At 40.7% G+C, this 21,840-nt stretch overlaps 1 protein-coding gene across 1 annotated transcript in view; it reads right to left on the bottom strand.

The window, feature by feature from the left end:
• lars1b (leucyl-tRNA synthetase 1b) overlaps window positions 1-21,834 on the bottom strand; it is a 50,006-nt gene extending 28,172 nt beyond the window's left edge. Inside the window, exons 1-19 of the mRNA XM_083782756.1 lie at window positions 21,706-21,834; window positions 19,397-19,518; window positions 19,166-19,253; window positions 18,406-18,486; window positions 16,894-17,031; window positions 15,233-15,394; window positions 12,892-13,004; window positions 12,673-12,736; window positions 12,352-12,440; window positions 6,682-6,907; window positions 5,772-5,859; window positions 4,753-4,829; window positions 4,130-4,183; window positions 3,846-3,986; window positions 3,052-3,129; window positions 2,634-2,719; window positions 2,046-2,111; window positions 1,810-1,892; window positions 525-663 (exon numbers count right to left, since the gene is read on the bottom strand). Of these exons, the coding sequence (XP_083638882.1) occupies window positions 525-663; window positions 1,810-1,892; window positions 2,046-2,111; window positions 2,634-2,719; window positions 3,052-3,129; window positions 3,846-3,986; window positions 4,130-4,183; window positions 4,753-4,829; window positions 5,772-5,859; window positions 6,682-6,907; window positions 12,352-12,440; window positions 12,673-12,736; window positions 12,892-13,004; window positions 15,233-15,394; window positions 16,894-17,031; window positions 18,406-18,486; window positions 19,166-19,253; window positions 19,397-19,518; window positions 21,706-21,711 (1,901 nt within the window). The 5' untranslated portion in view covers window positions 21,712-21,834. The remainder of the gene's footprint in view (window positions 1-524; window positions 664-1,809; window positions 1,893-2,045; window positions 2,112-2,633; window positions 2,720-3,051; window positions 3,130-3,845; window positions 3,987-4,129; window positions 4,184-4,752; window positions 4,830-5,771; window positions 5,860-6,681; window positions 6,908-12,351; window positions 12,441-12,672; window positions 12,737-12,891; window positions 13,005-15,232; window positions 15,395-16,893; window positions 17,032-18,405; window positions 18,487-19,165; window positions 19,254-19,396; window positions 19,519-21,705) is intronic.
• Between the last annotated feature and the right edge of the window lie 6 nt (window positions 21,835-21,840).

The following is a 21,840-nucleotide window of genomic DNA, read 5'->3' as shown; positions in this document are numbered from 1 at the left end:
CGTGCTGAAAAAATAAACACCTTCCCTCTACCACAGAGGGAGAGAAACAACCTGGGGAACAGTGCTTGTTCGTGGAGTCGGCCGATACTGGATTCTTCGAGCCCTTACGGTTCCAAATGTGATGAAACCGCAATCGGTTCAATGTTGGATATGGTTCCGGATCACAACCGGAGTTGTAGGTAGGATTGGGAACCTTAAGGAATCGGACCGTTAAGATGGAATCGTTAAAGAATCGTTAAAATCCTACACGGTTTCCTATAACGATTCCTATAGGGGATTCCAAGTAGACCCTAACAGGACTCTAACTCTGAGAGAGTACAAATGTAACCAAAAGAAAACACTGGTATAGTAATTGTATAGCAGACATCAAGTCCACATACCAGCTCTGACAGTGTGAAGAAAAAAACGCTTCCAGAAACGGTTCCAAATACAATGGAACCAATTCCCGTTCTTCAATCTCGGAACCGGGGTCTGAAAAATTAGCGGTTCCGGCCCGGGGTCCCAACCCTAGTTTGTAGGCGTACCTGATGCCCAGCGGGGACGGCCCCTGTCCGTTGAGCACACCACCCTGCAGGAGGTGAGCCACTGTGTAGTACGCCATGTAGATGGTGGAGTCTGACAGAGACTCGATCAACCACTTCTGGTCCCACGGCAGACGTGTTCCTGTTGCCAAAAAAAAAAAGGAACAACATTATAGGCCCGTTATAGGCCATTATAGGCCCGACAATTATGACATCATCGTCTGATCGCAGTTGTTTGAGATAATCACAATTATTATAATCAAACAATTTTTACAGGACTCTATGTGGCCTTCAAATCTAGTCCTATATTGCGCTAATCAGAGCAATAGTCTAACAGGCTATGGCCATTTGAAGTGTTAGATACAGCTGTATACACTGTTGCAGTGCCCCATATGTGTGCACAATTAAAGTTTTTTGGTGTGATTAATCATGCCAAACCCCTGAACAGTGTTTGTACTAGATTTGGTGTGGATTGGAGGAACAGAGCCACACTGGTGTGACTATTTCCACGGCAGACCCCTAAACCAATAGTTTGTGCCAACTTAGGTCTGGATCAGAGGAAAGGTGTATCTCGCAAAAGTTTGTGAAGTCCACCGCTCAAGGCAATGTTAATATAAGATGTTTCTGGAGTATAAAGTTAAACTTTTTTAATTAATTGCCATTAAATCTTGTTTACAAAGCCCAAAAGGCTAAAACAATGCAAATTTGATTTACCGCTTTCAATCTTTAGTGCCCGAAACACATTTCAATTGTTAATCGCAATGTATTTGTACAACAATTAATTGTCAACTAAAATGGCATGATCGTGACGAGTTCTGACAACCTCGCACGCACACACACACACACACAGAGATGACAATGGGGTGCGACAACCACATAAAGCCATGCAAAATTACCTGTGGGACTAAAATATACAATGAGCTTTTGAGTTTGTTTAGTGTGTCTGTCTATTCCTGTATAGACATGTGGCAGCGATTTCATCAGCAGTCCTCTAGCTCCCTCTATAGTCCACAGACTATAGAGGGAGACTACAGACTACAGCATTTAACCCATTCTGACCTGAGATCAGATTCATACAAGGTTTCCGCCAGACACACACTGGTCTGATGAACCCATTCTGACCTGAGATCAGATTCTAAAAAAATGTCAGTCGATTTTTTTTAAATAGCAGACCTACAAGCTCGTATCGCGCCACTCGGTGGCGCGATACGAGCTTGTAAAAAAAAAAAAAACTATCCTGCAGTGGATGGCGATCTTCCAAACATGTGGCGCACGCACACACACTCACCGAGGCCATAGGTGCGAGAGCAGGCGTGCTCCTGGAGCCAGGCCAGTGTTGCTTCAAAGTTCTTCCTCGTCTCCTCACAGAACCTGCACAGTGGAACCAAAGCACATACTGTAGAACACTAACAGCACACACACAGTCAGTCAGTCAGTCAGAGACACACACACACACACACACACACACACACACACACACAAGGCTAGGTAAGGAAAGATGGTACACGCAGTGAGGCATCTTACGTCTCCAAAGGCTTGAGTGCTTCATTGGCCTGCTGCTTCCACTCCGCGTTGCCATAGTCCAGGTACCTGAAAATACAATCAATGTTCATTAAAAACAGCTGTTTTTTTTTCTTTTTACTTTCTACAGATATTGGCCATAGACTTCTGCCGTCCACAACATAATATTATGTATCTGTGGGTAAATGCATGCATCAGTACAACAATTATTATAGTAATTATAGTATAATTATTAAAAGGAGAGGGAACAGGAGAACCCATTTATCAGCTTCGATTTTAGTGTTCCAGTTCCAATTTTGTGTCTACTCGCTTTTTTTGTTTATTACTTCCGGGGGAAAACATTACTTCCAATTGAACATGTTTATTCTGTATCGTGCATAAGTTCTCTCTCCTGGATTGGTTAGAATTGGTATCCCCGACCTGAAAATACTTTAAGTTTACTAAAAAGCTGGAGAGATGGAGAGACGCCTGTTACTGCTCAAACTACGGAATATACAATAGAGCTATTTATTGTATTTAACACTCTAGCACCTCTAGCTGGTTTACTGGAGCTACTGAGTTACAGAAACACAGTGGTATCGCAGCACTCACCACTGGTCACAGAGGGCCACCACGCACTGGTCGGCTGACCGAGACATGACCTGCTTTTCAGGCTCCATGTAGAGCAGGGCATCTCCCTGCGATGGAGAAATGAACGAGACATTGCTCCAATATGTTCAGTTTGATGTCATGCATACTTCATTGAACGCGGTGTGGGCTTAGTTGCCAATGTGTTGCGAGTATAATTTAGGCTTTAATCACACGTGACTCACAAAATAACCATGGGCCCTATTATAATATCTGCTACCTCGCAAAACACATTGCATCCCGATGTGTTGTGAGCTTGTTGATCTGCCATTTCTGCTATGTTTTGAACATGTTTGTCCAAAATAGGGACACCAGGTTCACAGTGATTAAGTTAGTACACAGCTTTGAAGTCATGTTGGGAGGGGGAGGGGGGGGGGTGCACCTTGTCTATCAACATCTTCTGGATGGGTTTCTTGACATCCTGGACCTTCTGGCCCTTGTAGCCGTCAACCAGCATGATCTAAAGGAGAGAGGGACATCAACACAGTTTACATGTTGGCAGTTTATGTAAATACTACATTTATTTGGCTACTGGGTTGAACGAGGTTTACGCAGTGCTGCTTCTCACGAGTCACGGCTGAAAATGTTGTTCAGCCAAGTACTACAAATTCACGATTCGCGAACACGGCGTGAAATGAGCCGCGACACACCAGTACTGTGTTTCATAAACAATTTGCACAATATGTGGAATTATGATGTTTTGGTAGCCAAACAGCAAACAGCCGACCAGTTGAAGACATTGCAGGTTGAGGCTTTAACCTTCACTCTCATGAAATAGCTGGGATCTGGAAGATTGAGCATAAATTATATTCTATTAATTGTTTGACCTGCACTTCAAATACTTTTTAATCTTAAAATAATGAATAACAGGAAATAGGCTATCTACTGTATATGCTTGCAACGCGTAGTAAGCTTGTAGATAGCCTATTGTTGGTGCGTGACATGTTTCCATAGAAGATATGCTGACATTATATTATAGAATGCAAATAACTGAAACCAGTCGTGATCACTGAGAACTTAAATCCATGAATAAATACATTTTACACAAATACATATTAAACATAGAGTATCTATTGTGTTCCCATCGGGTGAAAACAGCATTGTTGGATATGGACAAATATTTTTCATTCATCTGGCCAAGCCGGATTAACTGCAGAGTAGTCAAACGAGACTCACGCCTTCATAGAATCCTTTAAGGTAGACCTTCTCCTTTGCTTCGGCCAACTTCTCTCTGTCATTCTGGCTCTGAATCTTCAGCTCGTCACACACCAGAGGAGCAGACAGGTTCCCATAGCCTGGGATTTCAATTATGGGAACCTGACATGGACAGACACACGGTCACACACACACAGTCACACACACACACACACACACACACACACACACACATTACTTCCTCTCTGTGGGGAGCTTGTTGGGTGAACTATAACATTGTAAGTTCATGGAGGATATTAACTTACTGGCTCAAAAGGCAATACCATCTTGTCTTCAATTCCATACTTCTCCCTCAGGGGCTTTGGGAGAGGAAAAAAAACACAGAGCATTAATATCCACTTGATTAATGGTTTGCAGCGTATGTCATGTGCAGTGTGTTGCACAGTAGTAAAACTGGAATGGAACAATTCACAAAAGCTACAGGCAAGCCGGAAAAAAAGAAAAGATTACCATTTCTGTGCTATTCAATGAAATAGCAGGCATTAGTAATTATTTGAAGGCCATCGGCTGCTGTGCTATCAAAATATCGGTTTACCACCATTTTAAAACCTTCACAAATGTTGAACAAACAACTGAAGTTGGCATACCAGCATATCTACACCGTTAGCCTTATTTAGATTGCTACTGTAGGATCTATAAATAGGTAAATTGGCAACATGATATTTACCTGGCATTCCATGTCAGCAACTTATGTCAATGTCAATACCTTCTCAGATTTCCATCTATGCTGAGGCTACAGGTGTCAGGTTACCACACATTGGAACATTATATGTTTGACCCATTGGTGACATCACACATCATCTCGATCCTGGTGACATTACATTGCACATGCAACTCAGATTTCAGTGGAGGGGATCTTTAAACTCACCTGCTTCTTTTTTAGGTCTCTAAGAGCGGCGATGTCATCGGGAGCATCAGATGGAACGCTGGTCACCACCCCGGTACCTGGAGGAGCACAAGGGACACCGCAACACCACACAGGATAGGTCCTGGTTAATGCTGCCGTACAGATGCGGACAGACGCAAAGCTACAGTCTACCATTCATTGTAAATGGAAGCCAGCGACATGAAGATGCATCTGATGTTTGTAGCTACTGGAAAAGCTACAAAGACACTGTGTAGCTTTGCATCTGTGTATCTTTTGCCCGTGTGAACGCAGCATAGGGGACACATTTATGCGGAGCGTGTGTGCGCGTCTCATTCGTTGTATCTGGTTGGATGACCCTTGCTGGTCTATACACACAAACAATGAAATCCATAGAGCAAAAAGGCTATTATGATTCCATCATAGTACTGGCAAATAAGAAAATACAGTTTTGAGCACATTTTGAAGTTGTGTATGTGTCTATTCGTGTGCCAGTGCACAACCGGCTGAACATATGACAATACATAGTATTACTGTAATAAGCACATAAGCATTTCTAGCAGGTTGATACATACAGATGATCACAAGGGCATTCGCCCTTGCCATTGGTTACATAGGGCACTCACAAATGCCCACCCATGGCCGATAATATGTTCATCACATATCAATGCCTCAACCGTGGCCGATAAGAGTTCCTTCCACAGTGACGATGCACACGCTCAGTGCGTGGTGACACTATAGCTTGCGTTGACGGTCAGTGACCGCCGCATCAACCCTAGGGCTGATAACTGTAGTATCCGGCTCAGTTATCACTCCATCTTAATCCTTATATCACGCCCCTCATACAGGATATGTGACAAACATGGATAGATGACGTGTACTTTCCAAGGGGCTCGCTGGCAGTGTTTAGCAGTAGTGTTCCAATATACCCACATTGTTTTAATAGTGTGTTCTGACATCCATCATTTTTTTGAAATACACCATTAGGATTGTGTTGTGAAATAAATGACTTAAACCCATACCTTTGTCCTCCTTGATGGTGAGCATGGGAAGAGCATAGATGACCTTGTAAGAGGTAAGAGGGGCACTCAGAGCACAGCCCAAAATATCCTGGTGAGAGAGAAAGAGGCTTAGAACCACTCGTACAAATATATATATATATCCGTTACTGAATGAAATCTTCACTGACAGAGCCTTGTGCACAACCTAATATGCAATATGTCATGCAGCTGGGAGCTACCATTTAGATATACTGATTTCAAAGGTTAAAAAAAAAAGAAAAAGACAAAAAAAGACAAAAAACATCTGCAGTAGTGCTGAGCAATAGTGACATGAGATTAGATACTGTGTGATTTTGCATATTGTAATATTATGATATGGCGAAAATGTTTTCCTGTTTTTAAGGCTACATTACAGTAAGGTGGTATTGTTATGTTTTCTAAACTTCCCTGACCGTTTCTAGTTGTTCTATCATTTCCCTTTACCCATTTAGTTATTATATAGCCATTACAGATGATAATTTATGAATAAATCTCATTACCTAAGTAGTGTGTGAAAGAAAGAACCCATAGGCATCCTCACAATATCGTCACAAAATCGATATCGATGTATTTGGTCAAACATATTGTGCCTAATCGGCAGGAGAGAGCATTAACCCATTCTGGCCGGGCACCCATTTTGGTGTCAGCATCATGTTATGCTTTAGCTATTTAAAAATAGCAGATCTACAAGCTCATATCGCGCCACCGAGTGGCGCGATACGAGCTTGTAGGTCTGCTATTTTTTGAAAAATCGAAGAACGACTGACATTTTTTAGAATCTGATCTCAGGTCAGAATGGGTTCATCAGACCAGTGTGTGTCCAGTGGAAACCTCGTATGAATCTGATCTCAGGTCAGAATGGGTTAAGTGCAGAGCCACTGAAGCCAGATACCTGTCCAAGTATCTCCAGAACCACAGGAACCACCCCGTCCTCCTTGGTGAAGCCCTGGTAGCACATGTTTCTGGCAGACCTCATGGTGCTGATGAACACGTCTCCTTTGGCCGTCTCAAAGGCGATGTACTTCATGTCCGGTCTCACCCAGCAGTTGGTCTGGCCGAACATGGTCTCTGGCCTCATGGTGGCTGCCACCAGGTAGATGTTCTTTCCTTTCAGAGCGCTGAACGGAAGCCATGATGATGATAGTGTCAAAGGTGCCGTCAAAGGTGAATGTTTTTGACCACAAACTGTAGCGTCCCTATTCTGGGTCAGTTCACAATAGGTGAACATTCAGCAAAAGTTACCATTCGTGTTGCGAGTTTGTAGATTGGCTATTTCCGTCAACGAGATTTAGCATAGAGGGGGACCAATACTACCGATCCTGGTTAAAGTATATGTGGTTTTAGGTGGTTCATTCAATGAGATGAATTACTTTAAAGGGCATTCTAACTGTCCATTCTAACCTATCTATTCCAACTATCCCGTTTAAGCACATTTCAAGCATCTGCAAAGGTTGTACAGGCACCTCACATATCAATTTGATTTCAAAGGTAAGTATTTCAAAGTATTACTTTTATTCTCTAGAATATGACAGCACACGTATAAATGGTACAGTCATGTGCAATAAATCTTACAAGCCTTAACACTTTCAAATTCAGGCATATACTAGATTTATTTTAAAATGTTGGATCCTAATCGGCTTTTACAAGAACACAGCAACCGTTTTGACGGGTAAACGTAGCTGCAGGTAATTGTGGGTGTGTTTCATTGTGGTGTTTAAAGGGACTAGTCCATACTAGTAACACACAACAACAATCACACAATGATGCCAGAGTGAGCTTTTATACCTGTCCACATGGCAGGTATAGAGCATGGCTTATAGAGCATTCAGTATTTTAGCCGTGACGTGAGCGTTCCCTCCAGAGATACTTCCGGGTCCTACTTTTGTGTCGCTTTTGTGTCCCCATAGAGTTATACTGTGACGCTCCGTCTGACTAAATCTGAGTCGAAAACAACCACGAAAGTCTCATTTTACCGCTTTCCTCGCAACAGAAAAGAGCTGCACACATTCTAAATATGCCCCAGAAATATTGTACTGAGCATTATTGTTACTTCAATAAATAATAGTCTTTATTGTCTCCACATCATATATTTTCTTTGTCATGGACACTAGTACAAAACATTAATAATTGTACTCGAGTTGGAAGCATTAACCCTCTAAGACCCAGCATTGCTTTTTAGCAACAATTTTATTTTAATTAATTACTAAATTATTTTTTTATTTTTTTCACCTAAACGTCATCAGTGATGTTCATTGCAATGCCATTTCAATGCCATTGGTCATGATATTTGCATATAAATACCCCCCACAGAGGCTGAAATTCACACAAATTAAAAATGTCTGGACTCTGTGCGATTTTGAACATTTTTTTAACCTAAGACTTTTGACCTTTACCCTAATAAAAGTAGGTACAATAATTGTAATATATGTTTTTTTGTGATCATTAGAATGTCTAGAACATGTTTTATTCATTATTGTGAAAGATATCCCCCAAATGTAAATTATTAATTTATTATATTATTATATAATTATTATATAATTATTATAACTTTTTCATCAAACTTTTTATTTATTTATTTTTTAACATATGTTTTAGTCTTAGTCCTAGTAGTACAAAGTAGTAGTGAGGTTGAAATCTATTTTTTGAAAGTAGAAATGAATGCGGGTCTTAGAGGGTTAAGACCCATTTAACCCTCAATGGCTTCCTTTCTGAAAAATAAGGTAATTGTAAAAAGATTCACGCGTTTAGATATTCTATTTACAATGAGATGCGGACGGGAGCTGGTGCCACTTGGACCCGGATGTAACGTAGCACTACAAAATGACTTAAATCAGACTTAAATACAGAATAGAGAGGCCATAGTCAAGCAGGGTTCCCCAATAAATTTTCCTCAAGGGCCATATTTTGACTAGCGTACCAGGCTGGGGGCCGAGTCTGCACGCGCGAGGTCGATGTCTTGCCCTGAAAATTCATTTTCAGGGCAAGACCCCATTTGAAAAGGATGCCCAGTTTGACATGCATAGGCTACTGACCCCCATTTAATGCCATTTATATCTTGGACCCTTAAAAAAAAAAAAAAAAAAAAAAAAAACAATAGGCGGGCCGCCTATTGGGGAACCCCATAGTGCATCAGCAGAACTGCATTGTTCACTGTTGGTCTTGATATGTGGTTTGTACTAAAACAAGCAAACATAAAGCTAGAGGAAAAGCTAGTATTGTCAGAGCATATCCTGAAAATAAATCAATGCTACGTACTACTATCAGAGCAATCCTGAAACTAAATCAATGCAACCACTATCAGAGCATCCTGAAATTAAATCTATGCAACTACTGTCAGAGCATAATCCTCAAAATAAACCCATGCTACTACTGTCAGAGCATATCCTCAAAATAAATCCATGCTACTACTGTCAGAGCATATCCTCAAAATAAATCCATATGACCAAGAACACTGAGAAAGGAGCAAGAATGTCTCTGAATGATCTCCCGCCTCCATCCAATAAATGCCATTCCTCCTGAGAAATGCATTACAGAACAGGGCTCAGTCTGCACCTACAGCAAATTCTGCTATCAGAATCAAATTTATTTCCTGTGCTGTAAACATGTTATAGTTATTACGCAGCTAGGTTGAATGCTTGATTCGGATTGGGCAATCACAGCGTTCAGCGGTCTGTTATTTCTTGATAGCCATTTCTTCACTTTACAGTTATAGGACCACAACGGAAACAAGTCCCCAGGACTTTTTTTGTGTTATCTTTTTAGCCCAAATGTCTGACTGTACCAAATGCTGTTAACATCTGTCTAATAAAGTATTCATTCGATTGTACAAACCCATTTTCAACCTATCTGCATATAAGTGGTACTCACTAACGCTCAACATCAGTTCAATGTATATTATACATATAAGATGGCACCAATTCTGTCTACTCGCTTTGTGTCTACCAGTGACATCATCAGTAGGCAGTTTGGTAATTTATTTATTTTTGAGGGGCGCTAGCCCCTTCTATATACAGCTTTTGTCCCCACACATCTCATATTTGCCATTGACAATGAAAGGAGACATTAGGTCATATGTCTCTCAAATATTACATACATTTGTGGCAACACAAACATTAAATGCCATTGACAATGAAGGGAAAATGTACACCGCTCACTTCACACGGATGTGATTTCTTATTTATTCTTAATTAATGTCAGTATGAGTGTCTATTCGCTTGGAATCCCCACCGATGATGTCAATGGTAGGCTGGATTAACCCATTCTGAACGGGCACCCATCATGTTATGCTTTAGCTATTGAAAAATAGCAGATCTACAAGCTCATATCGCGCCACCGAGTGGCGCGATACGAGCTTGTAGGTCTGCTATTTTTTGAAAAATCGAAGAGCGACTGACATTTTTTAGAATCTGATCTCAGGTCAGAATGGCTTCATCAGACCAGTGTGTGTCCGGCGGAAACCTCGTATGAATCTGATCTCAGGTCAGAATGGGTTAAGAACTGTCCACAGTCCACCAATGAGAGACACAGAGTACAGAGAAATTGTGCACTGGTAAGGACCAATAATTATGAAGATATGGTTGAAAAAGGTTCAAGTAGCTGTGAAATAAGTAGTATAATTGAGCAGTGAGCCAGTGTGACCCCTTAAGGGGGATCAGACCCTGTCAGGGTTCATTTCTCAATAATGACTGGCTCACTGTTCATTATCCCTTACATACTGTGGATCCCCGACAGCACTTTCACACAGCATTACCTTTTAACTGCACAGTCGCAGGTGGAATAAGATATAATAGCTTTAGAAGAAAAAAAAACAATAGGCGGGCCGCCTATTGGGGAACCCCATAGTGCATCAGCAGAACTGCATTGTTCACTGTTGGTCTTGATATGTGGTTTGTACTAAAACAAGCAAACATAAAGCTAGAGGAAAAGCTAGTATTGTCAGAGCATATCCTGAAAATAAATCAATGCTACGTACTACTATCAGAGCAATCCTGAAACTAAATCAATGCAACCACTATCAGAGCATCCTGAAATTAAATCTATGCAACTACTGTCAGAGCATAATCCTCAAAATAAACCCATGCTACTACTGTCAGAGCATATCCTCAAAATAAATCCATGCTACTACTGTCAGAGCATATCCTCAAAATAAATCCATATGACCAAGAACACTGAGAAAGGAGCAAGAATGTCTCTGAATGATCTCCCGCCTCCATCCAATAAATGCCATTCCTCCTGAGAAATGCATTACAGAACAGGGCTCAGTCTGCACCTACAGCACATTCTGCTATCAGAATCAAATTTATTTCCTGTGCTGTAAACATGTTATAGTTATTACGCAGCTAGGTTGAATGCTTGATTCTGATTGGGCAATCACGGCGTTCAGCGGTCTGTTATTTCTTGATAGCCATTTCTTCACTTTACAGTTATAGGACCACAACGGAAACAAGTCCCCGGGACTTTTTTTGTGTTATCTTTTTAGCCCAAATGTCTGACTGTACCAAATGCTGTTAACATCTGTCTAATAAAGTATTCATTCGATTGTACAAACCCATTTTCAACCTATCTGCATATAAGTGGTACTCACTAACGCTCAACCTCAGTTCAATGTATATTATACATATAAGATGGCACCAATTCTGTCTACTCGCTTTGTGTCTACCAGTGACATCATCAGTAGGCAGTTTGGTAATTTATTTATTTTTGAGGGGTGCTAGCCCCTTCTATATACAGCTTTTGTCCCCACACATCTCATATTTGCCATTGACAATGAAAGGAGACATTAGGCCATATGTCCCTCAAACATTACATACATTTGTGGCAACACAAACATTAAATGCCATTGACAATGAAGGGAAAATGTACACCGCTCACTTCACACGGATGTGATTTCTTATTTATTCTTAATTAATGTCAGTATGAGTGTCTATTCGCTTGGAATCCCCACCGATGATGTCAATGGTAGGCTGGATTAAGAACTGTCCACAGACCACCAATGAGAGACACAGAGTACAGAGAAAGTGTGCACTGGTAAGGACCAATAATTATGAAGATATGGTTGAAAAAGGTTCAAGTAGCTGTGAAATAAGTAGTATAACCCATTCTGACCGGGCACCCATTTTGGTGTCAGCATCATGTTATGCTTTAGCTATTGAAAAATAGCAGATCTACAAGCTCATATCGCACCAACCGAGTGGCGCGATACGAGCTTGTAGGTCTGCTATTTTTTGAAAAATCGAAGAGCGACTGACATTTTTAGAATCTGATCTCAGGTCAGAATGGGTTCATCAGACCAGTGTGTGTCCGGCGAAAACCTCATATGAATCTGATCTCAGGTCAGAATGGGATAATTGAGCAGTGAGCCAGTGTGCCCCCTTCAGGGGGATCAGACCCCGTCAGGGTTCATTTCTCAATAATGACTGGCTCACTGTTCATTATCCCTTACATACTGTGGATCCCTGACAGCACTTTCACACAGCATTACCTTTTAACTGCACAGTCGCAGGTGGAATAAGATAGAATAGCTTTAGAAGCCAATTAAATGAGAAGGCAAACAGTTTGTTACCTGCTATAGAATACTTTGGTCTTGAATTTAGCTGGGTAGGGCTCAACAATCTTCATCTTGATGAGAGTGTACTCTTGTGGTCCAACTCCCTAGAAATGGAGGGTGGGGGGAGGCGTTGTTACCATCATAGATGGAGCACAAATCTTTGCCCAGCTTTAGTTCCTTTTTCTGCATTTTAACAAAAATAATACATTTGGCAATGGCTAGCCTTTGTGAATATTGTAAAAGTGCTTAGTGGAAATTGGCATATACAGACATGCATTGCTGTTGTTGCCACCCACAAACTAGAATCCAGGGTTTCAGTAGCCAAAGATACAATACCTCTCCAGTCTGCCTGTCATGGTCCATGCACGGCTGGCCATCCTTGGGCGAGTAGATGGTGTACCTGCAGAGGGTCAGTGAATGTCAAAGCCTTCAGAAATGCAACATATGCCACATTTAACACAATGTGTCGCGACGTGTTATAAGCAAAGGAATGTACAGGGCACAATTGACAATGGTGTACAGGTAGAAAGGTAAGAAGAAAATGTCTTATCTGACCTTTTGCCAAACTTGATCTTCCCCCTCTCCTTTAGAGTCATGAACTGCCATCTGACGAAGGAATCATAGAAGGGGTTGACATCTGTGGTGATGAACGAACGCCTCCAATCCACCTGAGAGAAGGAACATGATGTGCTTCAGCGGAGGAGGACGAGCAACCCGTTATCAACTTATTATACTAATTATAGCAATGGTTCGTTTTTGGCCCGGTTTCTTAACCTATTCTGACCGGGCACCCATTTTGGTGTTGGCATCATGTTATGCTTTAGCTATTGAAAAATAGCAGATCTACAAGCTCATATCGCGCCACCGAGTGGCGCGATACGAGCTTGTAGGTCTGCTATTTTTGAAAAATCGAAGAACGACTGACATTTTTAGAATCTGATCTCAGGTCAGAATGGGTTCATCAGACCAGTGTGTGTCCGGCGGAAACCTCGTATGAATCTGATCTCAGGTCAGAATGGGTTAAAGGACACCTCTTACACCATTTCAACTAGTATGTGCCCTACCCTACACCCGGGTCTGCATTTCTCAATTTAAGAGTAGGTAGGGGGACCACCAACAAACATGTGCTAGTTATACTGTATTAGCATATTCTACCATACAGACTTAGATTTTATTCATTAAAAGAAGTCCTGGATTATAGCTCTAACTGAAACGAAACACTTCTTTCAGCAAAGAACTGAATGTAATTGGTCATTAATATTACCAATTAGAAAATGGAAATGTATTGCAAAGAAGAAACTCAGTGGAAAGAAATATTGAAATAAAAGGAAGCACATACTACACATTATGCTTCAAATGACATAATCGATATAGGGATGAAATCATAAATTGATTGAAGAAAAAAAATGATCAAATTTCAATTTGAACAAAATCTAATTAATTAGTCAATCAAGAGAAAAAATTGAATAATTAGTATAATAAAAGTCAAACACAAGGCAAGCTAAGAAGGCTGTCCTAAAGCTAAACCTCTGATAATCGGTGCCATCTACAGATCCCCAGATCAAAATGATTGTGCAACAGGTATAGGAAGCTCGGACATTATTTTGGTAGGGAACACAGACACTAACATTCTGCGGAATCGACTGATTCCGTAATGTGCAGCATATTCAGCACTTCGATCAAAATAATTTCCTGGGGTTTATTAGGACTATAGTAAATAATAAATAAATAAATCACCATCAAATTTGGTAAAAAAATACATATTTAGCCCCATGCTCGAATGCCCCCGCCCCCCCCTGTCAAAAACTGCTAAAATCCCTAAAACGAAAGAAAGCAGCAAATGAAAGAAAACTAGATAAAGTGCCAATCGGCACAGGTCTCCACCAGGATTCTTCCTCAGCCTAGTGGGAATATGCGTGCACAGTTTCATCGCAATCGGACGCTGCGTTGACTCGTGAGGAGTTGTGGCCATTTGCTACTCCTGAAAACTGTAGGAGCCAATCGTGGCCAATCATTTTGGAATATGAGAAATCAAACAAACCTGTGTTGATCACATGACTATGGAGATCATGTGTACGGATTTGCGTGAAATTTGGATAAAATCTGAAGGAGTAATAATAGAAAATGTGTTTTACATATGTGGGCCTCCTGGTGGCGCTATAAAGAGCAGATGTGAAAAATTCCAGACAAAGGTGTTTCCTTGGCCTCTAGGGAGTTGGCATACAAAGTGATCCACAGATTCGTGCAGTTAGAGGTAAAAACACTTTTTGGCCAGTTATAGCGCCACCTTGAGGCTGAGTTGAAATTGTTCATGTGGCATTTCGTCCTCGGCCTAGTGGGAATGTGGGTGCACAATTTCAAGGAAATCATGCGATGTGTTCATGATTTGCAGCATTTTGTTTGAAACTGAGCACTCCTGTGAACTTTGGAAGCCAATCTTAACCAATCAGGATGGAGTGTGAGAAATCTGAAAGACCCGTTTCGTTGAATGGCTCTAGAGAGACTGTGTACCAATTTGCGTGATGTTTGGACAAAATCTGTAGGTGTACTGTGCAAAAACTTGTTTTGCACAAAGCGGCCTCCTGGTGGCGCTATAACAGGCCGTTCTGGAAAGTTTGGGGCAGAGGTTCATCGTTGGCATCCAGGGAGTGTGTGTGCAAATGTTGGCATCGACCGGGTTAACGGTGGCCGAGATTAGCTGCTAACGGACGGACGGACACACGGACACACGGACGGACGGAGTGCAAAACATACTCTCCCCACATGCCTTCGGCCTGGTGGAGACAATTAACACTCACCTTTTAGTTTCTCTAATAACAACCTAAAACATGAACCTTGGTTGAAAAAAAATAAAGTTGTCCTTTAAGGTTTGTTAGACTCCAGCAGTCACTTTTACCTTGACCCCCATGTCTTTGAGGTCTTTGATGGCCAGAGGAGGAAAGTAGTCCAGCCAGTGTTCAGCGTTGGCAAACTTGACAATGTCTTTGTCCGCCAGCCCCAGGGACTTCATGATGTCCCACTGGAACTTGGCGCCGCCAGCCTTGGCTGTTGCTTTGCTCTGACAGAACCAGAGAGAACACACAAGAGATGGGTCTTCAGAACAATGCAAATTGGATATACTTGGCATGCCTGGCATGCTGCCTCGGAGACAGAAAGGGGACCACGCGGATGAATGCACAAAACGCTGTGTTAAAATAGCCGTCAATGCTTATTAAAGCCTAAGGATTACGAGATTGGTTTTCCGCACCAGATTAATTCAAAGTGTCAGGTGCGTTGTTGATCACACTAAATATTCTGTATTAAACTGACTTTCACAGATGTCTATGCAAATATAAACTGTGATTGATTTTGATGCATTTGGCAGAAGCCACCCTACGAGATGTAAAAGTGTTCATGCATAAAACACATGTAAGGTCACCATTCCCTGATCATCTTAATAATGTAAGCCAATTAACAGCTAACTTTTGACTCAATCGTGTAGAGAAAAAAAAACGTTGTCTTTTGTTATGACCACATACATGCATTCATCACCCGATAGTAGACACCCTATCCAGGACAAAAGAATGTGTTTACATGAGGTTTGCAGAAGTGTCATAAAATACGAAAATTAGAACCCAACTGAAATTACAGAAAATAGCAAATCTGCAAGCTCACAATGTATCACTTCACACTACGTTGTGGGCTTTTAGTTCTGCTATTTTCATTACCCCAGATTTATTAGATACTTAAATGTTTAGGGCTGGGGTGGTATAGTATGGTGGTATGGTTTAGTTACAGCAGTAATAAATCACTGAAACTGACTGGTATCATGGTATCTCCAAATATGTTACAGTAAAGGCAAGAAACCAGTGAAAGTGAGAAAAGATGAACGTGCATGTATTCATCGTCATACAACAGGGTCACTATAGTGAAAAGGGGGGGAAATAGTGAAAATATGTAGATCTGCTATTTTCTCTAATTTTCATGTTTTTCACCTATAGTGAATGACGCCATAGGAACGCTAGGTTGAACGTGGTTAACAGAAGCGTAATTAGCCCTTCGCTAAGTCCCTTCCAAACCCGTCCTTGTCCAATAGGCACGTTCGCAGCGAGGAGACATGGCAAGCTGTCCTTCTCCCCCATTGAGATGCATGTTAAATGACGGGGATTTCCCCATATAAGAAAATCGATCATTTTAGTCGAAAGAGCTTCAAAATGTAATCTAAATCTAGTCAACCAGGCCTGCAGTATGCTTTGCACTGGATTAATGTGCATGATATTATTTCAATAAACTAGAAATACGAATAAATGACAGAGGGAGAAACAGTATGCAACAATCCACTTTAACGACCGTCCGATAGGAGTTTTCATGCAATGCATGGTCAGACTACGGTGGTTAGTATTATTGCCATGACCTGGGTGGCTGAGTCGTGTAACATCCCCGACACGAAAGTTTGCCCAGCATAGCAACGGTTGCTAAAATATATGGATTGGCATTGGACAATCGCTTTTTGGGGTGGGGTTTAGCGAATGGCTAATTGTTCTAACGGCTGATGATTATCTTAGTGTTCAATCTCACCTTCTTGCCCTTGAACTTGTCCTTGATGATGATTTCATCAGCAATCTCGGGCTTCTCCTCCTCCTCTTCCTCCTCCTCTGGGAACTGTGGAGGGTTTCCATACACCTCCATCTCTCTCTTCAGCTTGTCTGCACAGGCCTGGGTACACAAGAAGATGGAGACCAAGACATTAGTATTGTTAGGGAATTGGAGAGGGCCATTCATTAAAGTATATAGCCTCCGTACTGTCATAGGGGAAGAGGTTTGGAGGACCGTTTCGATTTCTAGTGACACAACTACGTATGGCTGAAATTAATGAATAATATATCTAGGTCAAAAGGACCAAGCATTGCCAATACAACTGTTCTCAACTATACAGTACTAATTATAGTGAGTGAGTGAGTGAGTGAGTGAGTGAGTGAGTGAGTGAGTGAATGAATGAATGAATGAATGAATGAATGAATGAATGAATGAATGAATGAATGAATGAATGAAAGAAAATCAATGATTAATTTTCTTGTTGGAAAACTTTTTCTTTTATGTAAACCTCATCTAGCCAAGCTGGTGAGTTAGGAATACCAATCACAATACTGTCTTTTAACCCATTCTGACCTGAGATCAGATTCTAAAAATGTCTTCTATGTCAGTCGCTCTTCGATTTTTCACAAATAGCAGACCTACAAGCTCATAGCGCCTGCTATTTTTAAATAGCTAAAGCATAACCTAATGCTAACACCAAAATGGGTTCCCGCCCAAAATGGGTTAAGAAAAAGGTTATGAATTGTTTTGATGTTTTGTGACTAATCATGCCATGCCTTCAATATTTATTAACCATCTAAACCACAATTTCATAAAGATATCTTGCAATAACTTGATTCAAACTTCTGGACAATGGCATCCTGATGACAGTCCCTGAAGGCATGAACAATTTTGCCTCAATAAATGATTACTTTATCTACAAGTCAATTTACCACTAGAGTATTATTCCTTTGAAGTAGGGATGTTAATAGTTCAATGGTTAAGAAATTCAATTTAACAATTAAATCGAAAATACTGTGGTTCCATCATTGGGCGGTTTTCTGTGAATGTAATGGTGTCTGCCCAGTGCCCACTCCCCACTCCCTTTGGTAGCCACAGAAACGTCTCTGCTTGTGCAAGTGATGTGACAGACAAGACAGTGCACTTTTCATTTAATTCCTCATAAAGGATGCCATTGCCTGGCCCTGTATCTGAAATGGTCAAATATATATTTGATTAAGGAATATAATATGCCTTTTGTATTATTTCTGTATAGATCAGCAAAATGTAGATTTTTATGTTAGACATTGAGGGAAATTAAGATTCTCTGATAAAATAAAAACAAAAAAACGCTGCTTATTAAATAACCGGTCTATCGATCGATAAGGTTATCAATTAATGAATGAATCGAATTTTGAAGCTATTATAAAAGGAGTTTTAATCTAGTATTATGTTTAAGTACACCTACAGTATTGTGACTATGCACTATGCAGTGGAATGACAAACAAGACTCACTTTGATGGGCATCCCTGTGCAATGCAGCCCAAATGGAAAGAGACATTGCTTCCCTTTCATACGCTGGTATCCAACACCAAACTGTAGAGCATAGAGGGCAGATACACGTTAGAATATAGTGAATCCACATGAGACAACAGGAGCAGATTTGTCCATCAGCATCTCTAACTAGTTAAAGATGATCGGAAGCAAATACTGACTAGTTGTGGATGGAAATGCGTCTTTTGTTGCCTGCCTAAAAGCTACAACCTGGGACTTATTTGAAAGAATATGTACGGTAGAGGCTTTGATTAGTAAAAATAGTAAAAAGTAATAATAGCCTATATACATCTGTGTAATATTTGCATCACTTGACGGCGTTGAGGCTCGTGGGGTGTGACTGTGAATGTCACACACGGAGTTGGCAAGCCGTGGAGGATGGAATATGTTATTATCACGCATTTCCACATTGCACATAGTACTTGACATTATGCACATACTGTAGTACTTGACATCATGAAATTAGGCTACCCAAAGCAAGTGCAGCATAGCCATAGCCAATGAAAACGATCATGTGTGGTTCACATAATTTTACAATAACAAAATAATCACATTTGTCAAAGGCGATAGCATACACACAGATTGGATATAAATATACTACCATCTTTATTGTCGTTCAGACACCATTGTAATTACCTCTCTCCATCAGGGGAGGGAGATAGCAGAAAGCAGATAGCTCTGGGATAATGAATCATTGTAAATCGATTCTAAGTGACCTTACCTCGCACTTGGACATACTGAATGTGTGGCCTAGATGCAGTTTTCCATTCATGTATGGGTAGGGGAAGGTGACAAGGTACTTATTTTTGCTGTGGTACACAAAAGAAAGTGAATACAAATTGCAACGGTTAGACCCACTAGGGGTTGAAATATGAGACACCACTCATGTTTTTGCATAAGAAATATAGCTACCATTTAAAAACTAAACATATATCAATAATATCATAATTACTTTGTGCTTTCTCCAATAGTGGTTGGTGCATCACACTCAAAAGTCTTCTCCTGTTCCCATTTCTGTTGGATCTCCACCTCGATCTTCCTCAAAAAGTCCAACTTCGCTGTACCCTTCCGCTCCTAACATGCAGAGGGGAGGGTGGAATTGGAATCAGCATGGTCGTCAGTCGTCACCACCAGAAATCCAAATTCTCAAGATACTTTATAAGTCAAAAGCCTGCTCGGATAATAGAATACACAGTAAAATGTGTACACTCTCCGAGTTGAATTAACTGATGATTTCCCATTGTAGAATAACTGAGAACTATGGCTTTAAAGCTAAAAACAAGTCACTAATACTATCATCAAACTCAAATGGTTTTCATAGTTTGGTCTGGGTGGGACCTCTAGATACTATACTTAGATACTATCGCCATCTGAAATTCATGGCTCTATGGACTTTATAGCCAAAATGTTGCTCATAACATAACTGATTTATTTATGTATTTATTATTTTCTTACAGAGACAAAGATAACCCAGGTGTAATATTGGTGAGTTTAACGCCATTTAATAAAATCAGATGACTTTTCCGTTTCATGAATGGGCTGTCAATGGAACATTGATTGATTGATTGAATACTTTATTAGTCAGAAATGTAAACAGCACGAGGTGCAGTCAGACATTAAGGCCAACAGGATGACACAAAAAGGTCCCTGGGACTTGTTTCCACTATGTTCCCAGTTCCTATCAACATAGCATAAAATAAATCACACTTGTGTGAAGTGAGGGGCGCCCACATATTACGAGACATGAATGCAGTGTGTTATTGTATAAAACAAAATCAGTCAAAGGATTAAAAATAATATTGGCCACATGACAAATAATTTCAAACGCCAGCCATTGGGAAAAAATCACACTTGTGTGAAGTGAGCTGTGCCTTTGATGAGCTGATCTGCTGCGCCCACTATCAACTACATGACATCATAGAAAATGATTTTGCCATTGTCCATAGGGGGGCACACAAAAAGCCACAAGTTGGAGTGGTAAGCACCGCTCAAAAATGAAACAATAATGTTATTCAAAATACAAAACATATGTACAACTACAAACTACAAAGGAGAAAAACGGAAAACGTCTGCAGTGCACCTCCACCTGATCCTTTCTATGGGAAATTGCATTCACCTCCTCTTGTGGTCAATAGATTTTTTTTTTCCAGATGCCTTGGATGAAGACTATCATAGATGTATTTTATTGATTCTTACATGTGAAAGTTAAACTCAGACTCAATAAGATAGTCTTGATCCATGGCTAGTTTTATAGGCTAGTTTTGAAAGAATGCAGTGATTCACCTTCTTTTAATGGATGGTGTCGGGGCATGCCACATTTCGGTAGCTGAGGAGTAGAATGAGACTTTTCCCATGTTTGTTTTATATTTGGTTAGCCATGGTTCACATGACGCTCACTATCATGACACTCATGTTTCAGGGCAAATATGTGGGTAGCTTGCTACTTTGCAGATAGCGTCTAAACTTAAAGGTATATTCAGTGATTTCACTCAAAAAACCTTAGGTTTCGTTTTTGGCTGTGGGACCCAGCCTTTCGTCCAATCAGGATAGAGAGTCAAAAACGAAACCTAAGGTTTTTTTGACCCCCAGGGGTTAACTGGGGACAGGGAGGAACTCCTTATATGGTCAGCACACTCTATAGTAGGGAGGATTATCACAACAAAACAAAAAAATAAGTGATATTTGAATTAAGTGAAATCACTGAATATACCTTTAAAGTTGCTTGCAGCTAGGGGGCCCCATGGATTCTTGAGGTCCCCATGCAAACTGAGTAGTTGTTGAATTGAACTATATCCATTCTTGTGTAAACTAGCTGAAGGCTATTCAAATCAGTTTCACCACCACTATGTTCTTCGAATCTTCGTGCATAATGAGTCAAGTCCAGTTGGGGTTCATGCACACAAAGGACCCAAATGGAAATGTGGGTTTAATGCTTTTAGCATCCTTTTGTATGTACTGTACTGTACTTCTGTGCTTTTTTGCAAACTGTTAATAAAGTATGCAATCAATAATTCAATCGTGTCATGATAAAGTTTGAAATCCCAGAGAGAGTATAGTTAACAGCTCAGTTATTACTAGTATACTATATACACACATGCTTTGCGTCTATCTGTCCAGCTGCTGCTGCAGCAGCATTAGCTAGCTAAGTTAGCATGCAATGTTATGTTATCTTAACAGCATGGCTACACGTCAACCTAACACCTTTGGAGTGGCAGCAATTAAGTGACACTGATGACATGACATCTGCCGGCTATAACCTACCGTCATTTTGATCCTGAAACGTTGAGTTGCTTTGCTGTCGTTTTAATTCTCACACAAACACACAAGAAGTTGTAACAGTTCTAGTGACAAACCCACGCGATGGCAGCAGGCACCGGTACTCGGCTGATGACATCT

This window comes from Protomyctophum parallelum (genome assembly GCF_964188405.1).
Source record: "Protomyctophum parallelum genome assembly, chromosome: 1".
Lineage (NCBI taxonomy): Eukaryota > Metazoa > Chordata > Actinopteri > Myctophiformes > Myctophidae > Protomyctophum > Protomyctophum parallelum.
This window is presented reverse-complemented; position numbering and strand designations above follow the sequence as displayed.